This window comes from Malaclemys terrapin, chromosome 20 (assembly GCF_027887155.1).
Source record: "Malaclemys terrapin pileata isolate rMalTer1 chromosome 20, rMalTer1.hap1, whole genome shotgun sequence".
In the NCBI taxonomy this organism is placed as follows: domain Eukaryota; kingdom Metazoa; phylum Chordata; order Testudines; family Emydidae; genus Malaclemys; species Malaclemys terrapin.
The window spans coordinates 15897511-15905526 of NC_071524.1; the positions used below are offsets into that span (position 1 = coordinate 15897511).

An 8016-nucleotide genomic window follows, 5' to 3' on the forward strand; every position below is an offset into this window, starting at 1 on the left:
GCTCCTGACCGCCCTTCTCCCTCCCCTCCTCGTGGTTTTGTAGCCTGTCCCCTTCTTATCCGTCATGTGGGAGGCGCCTCCTGCCTCAGACGGAGTTGATATCTACTTCAGAGAAATGTGAGCAGCGGTGTGACAGGGGGGCTGTACTTGTCTGGAGAGCCAACAGTCCTTCCCCACCCCTGATAGCCTTGTGAAAAATAGGGGAAACTGAGGCACACATAGGCTTTATAAAAATATGACAGAAAATTCCCACTTTGTCACAGTCCATTGCCCCAGGATCGGGAGGGGGGGCACTCTCTGAAGTGGCTTGGTGGGAGGAATCAAGTCACACTTATGGCTGAAGAGCATAGTGGGGAAACTGAGGCACTGTGTCTGGGCCACAAGGAAACTGGTATTTAAGGATCTGAAGGTTTCCCAGTTGATCCTGTTGGAGGGTTTTCTGAAAGGGTGGTGGGGGAATTTTTTTTTTTTTTAATATTTCTTCACCTCTGATCGTGGGCTGGTCTCAAGGTAATTCTATTATTAGGTAGATGACGGTGGTGCGTAGAGGGCCTGATCAAGACTGGAGGGGTCCCTGTTTGTTCTGGGCACGGGGGGGGGGGGCGGGGGGGGAGTTGCATTTGTACACAAAGATCAGTAAATGTCTGTGTCAACGGTGAATTGGGGGGAACACGGAACCTGAAAGGTACAACCCACAGGCCGTGATTAGAAATGGAATTTCGCCGCTGTACAGAATGATTGATGCCCCGGGACAGGGTATCAGGGTATCACAACAGGCTTTCCTGACTTTCAAATCTATGAAAAAGGGAGGGATGGGAGGGGCTGATTTTAAAAAACAATGTTATACTGGGTGGGGGGGCAGTGACTCGAAACTTTTTTTTCTTCCTGTTTTTGAAGATAGAAATTTTCCCAAAATGATTTTTTTCATCAAATGATGGGATATTCCCCCCCTCCCACCAGTAAAAAAAAAAGTTTCTTTCTTTCTTTTTTTGTTTTTTGGAAAATGACAAACCATGCAAAATTAAACCAACAAACAAAAATCCCAGCAAACCACAAACAACTGTCCAATAAAACAAAAACAAAAAACAAACTTCCGGGTGGGGGGAGGGGAAATGAGGAGGGTTTTGGGGGGGGTTGGAAAATCCCAAGCAAATCAAGTGTGAGGAAGCGACCCAGGGGGTGTTGACCGTCTTGTCACCGCTCACGATTTTATCCCAAGCCTGGCAATGTCTGGTGTTTTTCCTTCAATCACCAGCTCCCGGAGCCACGAGATCCTGTAAGGATTTAAGCTTTTCTTTAAAAATAAGCTAGTGGTAGCTGAGAAAAACTTGGCAACGGGACCCCTAACGTCTCAGAAACCAGGAGGCGACTGAAAAAAAGAATCTGTATGAAGCTTAGCTTAGTGTAAACCCTCATGATTTTCAAGCAAGATCTCACGATTTTTCTAGAGGCGGGACTCATGATTTTCCACCCCTGGAAAAAGATCCTTTGCTCGGCAGTGAGATGCAGCTGTCTCTGGGGTGGGACACGGAGGCTGTTTATACATCCAGCACTGAGACGCAGCTCCCTCTAGGGAATGGGATGCAGCCGCCTGAAAACTCAGACTGGCTAGTAGAGGGGGACAGGGCTTGGGAAGCAATTTGCCGCTGTAGGTTTGTCGCCACTGATTTTTGTGCCTCTCGCCCGCAGAGCCCGGGCAGGGAGGAAGCGAGGGCCAGTACCATGGAAAAACTCCTCCTGCCCCTTTTGATGCTCGGCACCATGGCGAAGGGTCAGCACTGCCCCGGCCGCTGCATCTGCCAGAACATCTCGCCCACCCTGACCATGCTGTGCGCCAAGACGGGGCTGCTCTTCGTGCCGCCGTCCATCGACCGGCGCACGGTGGAGCTGCGGCTGACGGACAACTTCATCACCATCATCCGGCGCAAGGACTTCTCCAACATGACCAACCTGGTGCACCTGACCCTCTCCCGGAACACCATCAGCCAGGTGATGCCCTTCGCTTTTGCCGACCTGCGCGCCTTGCGCGCCTTGCACATGAACAGCAACCGGCTGGCCTCCCTCCGCAACGAACACTTCAAAGGCCTGGGCAACCTCCGGCACCTCATCCTGGGCAACAACCAGATTAGCAACATCCAGCCGGCCTCCTTCGACGAGTTCCTGGCCACCGTGGAGGACCTGGATTTGTCCTACAACAACCTGGAGACGCTGCCGTGGGAGGCCATCGGGCAGATGGTCAGTCTGAACACCCTGACCCTAGATCACAACCTCATCGACCATATCGCCGAGGGCACCTTCTCCCAGCTCCACAAGCTGGTGCGTTTGGACATGACCTCCAACCGGTTGCAGAAGCTGCCCCCAGACAACCTCTTCCTCCGGGCTCAGGTGCTGGCTAACGTCCGGGGCTCCCACCCGTCCACCTTGACCATCAGCTTTGGAGGCAACCCCTTGCATTGCAACTGCGAGCTTCTCTGGCTCCGGCGTCTGACGCGGGAGGACGACCTGGAGACCTGCGCCTCTCCCGAGCACCTGATGGATAAGTACTTCTGGTCCATCTCCGAGGAGGAGTTCATCTGCGAGCCGCCCCTCATAACGCGCCAGTACTCCACCAAGGCCTTTATCATGGAGGGCCAGGGAGTCAGCCTCAAGTGCAAGGCGGTGGGAGACCCCGACCCCTCCATCCACTGGATCGCCCCCGACGGCAAACTGATCCACAACACCACGCGCGCCACGGTCTACGACAACGGCACGCTGGAGGTGCACATCACCACGCTCAAGGACAACGGGGTCTTCACCTGCATCGCCTCCAACGCCGCCGGCGAGGCCACCGCCCCCGTGGAGGTCTGCATCGTGCCGCTGCCGCTGCTGGTCAACAACACGGGCCACATGAAGGAGCCCGACCCCGGCTCGTCCGACATCACCACCTCCGCCAAGTCGGGCGCCAACGACACCAAGAACCACCTGGAGAAGAAGATTGTGGCGGCCGAGCTGACCTCCACCTCGGTGGTGATCCACTGGCCCTCGGAGCGGCACATTCCCGGCATCCGCATGTACCAGATTCAATATAACAGCTCCCTGGACGACTCGCTGGTGTACAGGTGAGGGCTGGGCTGGCGGATGGGGTCCATGGGTCATCAGCAGGGCTGGAACCAGGGGCATTAGAAGCAGGTGCTAAAGAAGAGCTACTGGTGGCAGTAGTAGGTTGTAATCCTCTTAATACAACCCCCAGCTTGTATGTGAAACTGAACGAGCAGGTGATGCACCGGGTGTAACTGGCCTCTCTTGTCCACGGGTAGCCCCACTGACCTCAGTGCAGCCTGAGGCAGAGGAAGGATAGGAGAGTGGCCGAATACGGACAGACTCTACTCACTACCTCCCAGCCCGCGCTGCCCTGTGGCGCCACCAGGGGGGTCTCTCTCAGTTCTGCCCTTGGGGAAATGCCGTGGAAATCAGGGGAAATCACTGGCTGGAAATTTCCGTGGGCAGGGGATGGGGGGAGGGAACGGTGGCTCACCCCAATGCCAGGGCGAACCCGCGCCAGGAGCAGCAATGCTGCGGGGAGGGTGGGGGCAGCGCAGAAGGCTTTGAGCTCCAGTTACCTGGCTCCATATAATTAGATTTCCCAGAGCGACAGGTTCAAATCCCACCACCGCTGACTCAATTTCCACAGCTTACGAGGCCCAGCTTTGCTTCAGATCCAAACCCCTCTGCCCAAGAGTCCCCCTTCCTTGTGCACCAGTTGGCTGTCGCCCTCCACCCCAGAGGTGGCTGCATTCCAGTGGCGCGATCCAGGCTAGCGTTGAGGTGAACGGCAACCGAACCCTTTGGTTATCACCAGTAGTGAGCCCGGCCACGCGGCTGGAATCTGTTTCAGGGGATGGAGGGGTTTCCAGTCCAGCGAGCTGCAGTATCCGGGCCCTGTGACTCCACTCCTGGGTGGGATGAGCAACGGTTGGGTGAGCAGGGTGTGGGAGCGTGGGGAGGGGGGCCATAGGGCAGGGAGTCGATGGAGGGGAATTACAAAGGGTTAATGGCTCCCTCTGCATCCTTTGAAAACAGGGGCAGTAGTGTGTGTGTGTGTGTGTTATAAGCCATTACCCTGTGTGTGTGTGAGCTCCCCAGTGTGCGTGTGCGTGCGTGTGAGCCACAACTGTGCGCACATGTGTTGTGACACTCTTGTGTATGTGACATTATTCTTTGTGCGTAGGTAAGTGCAGGAGTTGCTCTCCCTGCTGCTCAGATGCAGCCACCTCTGGGGTGGGGCATCACAGCTGTTTATACAGGAAGCGCTCCCTCAGTGCTGAGGTGCAGCCACCTCTGGGGTGGAGCAGTGAGACGCAGCTGCCTTTAGGGTGAGGCGTGGGGGCTGTCACGGACCAGAAGTAGAGCTGTACAAATAACTGATTGTTTGGTTCGCTGGCAGTTTTAAAACAAATTGGTAGGGGGGGAGGAAAAATTGATTCCGGACCAACTGAAATTAAAATGTGTTTTGAATTTTTCGGCAAACCAAAAAAATCATGTCAGGTCAAAGAAATCAGTTTCTTTCAAATGCGAGGGATTTTTATTGTATGTTCTAAATTTGACGGAAATTTCCAAGCGAAAGGTCAAAAAAGAAAAGAAAATTACGACACCTTCAGAATTATTATTACTGCTTGGCTGATTTTCATGACACAGACAGGTCGACGAAACTGGCTCAGATCTAGCACTTCTCTGAACCTGGTTTTTTTATTGCTATTAGGTGTATTACAGTAGCCCTGCGGGTCCCAGCCCATAACTAGGCCTCCCATTGTGCTAGGTGCTGTACGTTTTATTGCTATTAGGTGTATTACGGTAGCACCTAGGAGCCCTAGTTGTGGGCCAGGACCCTATTGTGCTAGGTGCTGTACGTTTTATTGCTATTAGGTGTATTACGGTAGCACTTAGGCACTCTAGTTACGGGGTTGGATTCTTGGGATCCTACTGTAATACACCTAATAGCAATAGTATGTACATTACGGCAGCCCGGAAGGTCCCGCCCCATAACTAGAGTGCCTAGGTGCTACCGTAACACCCCTAATAGCGATAAAATGTACAGCGCCTAGCACAATGGGGTCCTGGCCCATAACTAGGGGTCCTGTTGTGCCAGGTGCTGTACATTTTGTCGCTGTTAGGAGTGTTACGGTAGCACGTGGGGCCCTTAGTTCTGGGCCGGGACCCCGCGGCGTGAGGTGTTGTTTGAACACAGAGCAGGAAGATGGTCCCTACCTCAGAGAGATTTATGGGGTTAGGGTTACATCCCTAGGCTGTGCCAAGGGGCTGTGGCCTGGGCTACGGGGCAAGGGGCTGTCCCAGCTATTAACCAGTGTCTTCCCTCTCCCCCGCAAGGATGATCCCTCCGTCCAGCAGGGCCTTCCTGGTGAACGACCTGGCGGCGGGGCGGGCCTACGACCTGTGCGTGCTGGCCGTCTACGACGACGGGGTGACGGCGCTGACGGCCACCCGGGTGGTGGGCTGCGTCCAGTTCACCACGGAGGGCGAGACCGCCCAGTGCCACGCCCTGCACACCCAGTTCCTGGGCGGCACCATGATCATCATCATCGGCGGGATCATCGTCGCCTCCGTCCTGGTCTTCATCATTATCCTTATGATCCGCTACAAGGTCCACAGCGGGCACGAGGGGCCCAAGAAAGCCAAGGTCAGCAACGTCTACTCCCAGACCAACGGCGGGCAGCCCCCGGCCTCCAAGCCCACCGAGGACAAATACGAGACCTTCCAGGAGGCAGGGCCCACGGAGGCGGGGCCTACGGAGGCGGAGCCCAAGAAGGACACACCCGCTGCCCCCGAACCGGACAAGAGAGACCCCAAGCCGGGTGCAGACCTCCAGACTGTGGCCCTGCTGTCCTCGGAGGAGGGCCAGCCCGAGGGCAGCGTGACCGGCTCCTTGGGTCTCCTCCGGGAGAGCGGGCCGGGCGGCCAGCACCGGGCCACGCTGGGCAGCGTGGGCCTCTTTCCCCGGGAACTTTCGAGGACTCACCACCACCGTCACTCCTTCGACGGGGACTATGCTCTGTTTCAGAGCCACAGCTACCCGCGCCGGGCACGGACAAAACGGCACATGTCCACGTCCCAGCTGAACGCGGAGGACTGCCCGCTGAGCCAACGCCGGGTCATCTTCAGCAGCACCGAGTGGATGCTGGAGAGCACCGTCTGAGACGGGCCCCGGGGGGGGGGAGCTGCGGGGGTGGCAATTTTGTCGGGCCCGCGGGGCGCACGCCCGGTTCCCCGGGGGCGTGGAGGGGACGGCTCCGGTTTCACCCACCCGCCCCGGACGGGGGTCCTGCGCCGATCCCGCCGACGCCGGCTCTGGTGCCTTAAGGAGCGGAGACGGAGGACAGAAATGAAAAACCCCACGCAACGGACGGAGCGAAGGCAAGCAAGGAGGGGACTGCCCGGCTGCAGGGAGAGGAAAGGGCGTGGGGGAGGCTACGGGATGAGTTTCGAGAGACCCCCTCCACCCCGTCTGCGCCGGGCGGCGCGGGAAGGATAGAGCAGGACTAGCAAAGACACATGCACAGATGACACGAAATTACAAAGATCCTTTTACCTTGAGTAAATCTTTATGCATTAATAACTGTCCGGGACGGGGGACGGAGCAGAGTTTAGTTCCAAAATAAACCTATTTCCCCCTGCCCCCCCCAAGTGTTTCTGGGAAGGGGGCGACAGGCACCCGCTCCCTGACACAGACTGTGGGGGGCCTATTTATTGTATCTGGCTGGTCTAGATCATTTTCTGTGTTCGGTGTATTCAGTATCGAAAAAGTCATCGCCCCTTTTCCCTGTTATTCCAAACTGTACCCCACTCTAGCAAACTCCCCCCTATGCCCTGTGCCCTCCTGCTCTTCATCCACCCCAGTCCCCCAGCAGTATCCCATTCCCCCATCATCCCTCCACTATCTGTCCAAACCCCAGAGCCATCCCCCAGCCCCCCCAGCAGTACCCCATCCTTCCCCCACAACCTCCACAGCTGTACCCCATTCCGCTCCATCCACCCAGCCCCCCAGCAGTATCCCATTCCCCCACTATCCCCCCACAATCTGCCCAACCCCCAGAGCCATCCCGCATCCCCCACCATCCCTCTCAGCCCCCCAGCAGTACCCCATTCCCCATCCTTCCCCCGCAACCTCCACAGCTGTACCCCATTCCTCTCCATCCACCCCAGCCTCCCTGCAGTACCCCTTTCCCCCACCATCCCCCCACAATCTGCCCAACCCCCAGAGCCATCTCCCAGCCCCCCAGAAGTATCCCATTCCCCATCCTTCCCCCACAACCTGCACAGCTGTACCCCTTTCCTCTCCATCTACCCAACCCCTCCACTGTACCCCATTTCCCGTCATCCTTCCCCATCATGACTTTTTAAAAGGAAAACGCTGTTTGAGTGTCGAACACAAGTTTTTACATTAAAAACCTGTGCCCTCTGCCCCCCCGACCGAACCTCCTTATTTTCTCATCCCCCCGATCCCTCTCCACCCCCACTGTCCCCTTTTGGGGCACGGCCCCCCCTTTTCAGGAGGTGATTAAAACCTTTTCTGTGTGAACTGCAGCAGGGTCCAGCCTGTGTCTGTTGTGTCGGGGGTGGAGGGACTGGGGGGAAAAGGTGCAGAGAGCGAGGTGGGGGAGGGGATGGGGGTGGTGCCCAGATGTGGCAAGGGGGGGGCACAGATGGCAGAGGGGGGCGCCAGGGAGCAGGAGTCTGAGGGCAAATCCAGCAGTGGTGTGGGGGTGACAAGCGACCAGCTGGGATCCAGGCAGGTTGGGGCAGGGGACAACCTGGGTGCTGGGGGGCTACGGGTAGGCACCGAGGCTGGGGATATGGGACTGTATGCAAATCATACTAATTAACAAGCCCAAGAGCCGAGCAAAGCGGGGAGGGGGGAGCCGGTTCTTCTGGACCCTGTCGGCTACATCCTTTGCCCCCATCTCCCGACCCACTGGCTCCGCTCCCGTCCTGCCCGGCTGGCGGAGACAGGATGAGCCCACA

At 57.0% G+C, this 8016-nt stretch overlaps 1 protein-coding gene across 1 annotated transcript in view; it reads left to right on the top strand.

Moving 5' to 3' along the window:
- LRFN1 (leucine rich repeat and fibronectin type III domain containing 1) overlaps positions 1–7578 on the top strand; it is a 51824-nt gene extending 44246 nt beyond the window's left edge. Inside the window, exons 3-4 of the mRNA XM_054010236.1 lie at positions 1690–3098; positions 5365–7578. Of these exons, the coding sequence (XP_053866211.1) occupies positions 1723–3098; positions 5365–6190 (2202 nt within the window). The 5' untranslated portion in view covers positions 1690–1722 and the 3' untranslated portion in view covers positions 6191–7578. The remainder of the gene's footprint in view (positions 1–1689; positions 3099–5364) is intronic.
- Positions 7579–8016: the final 438 nt, after the last annotated feature.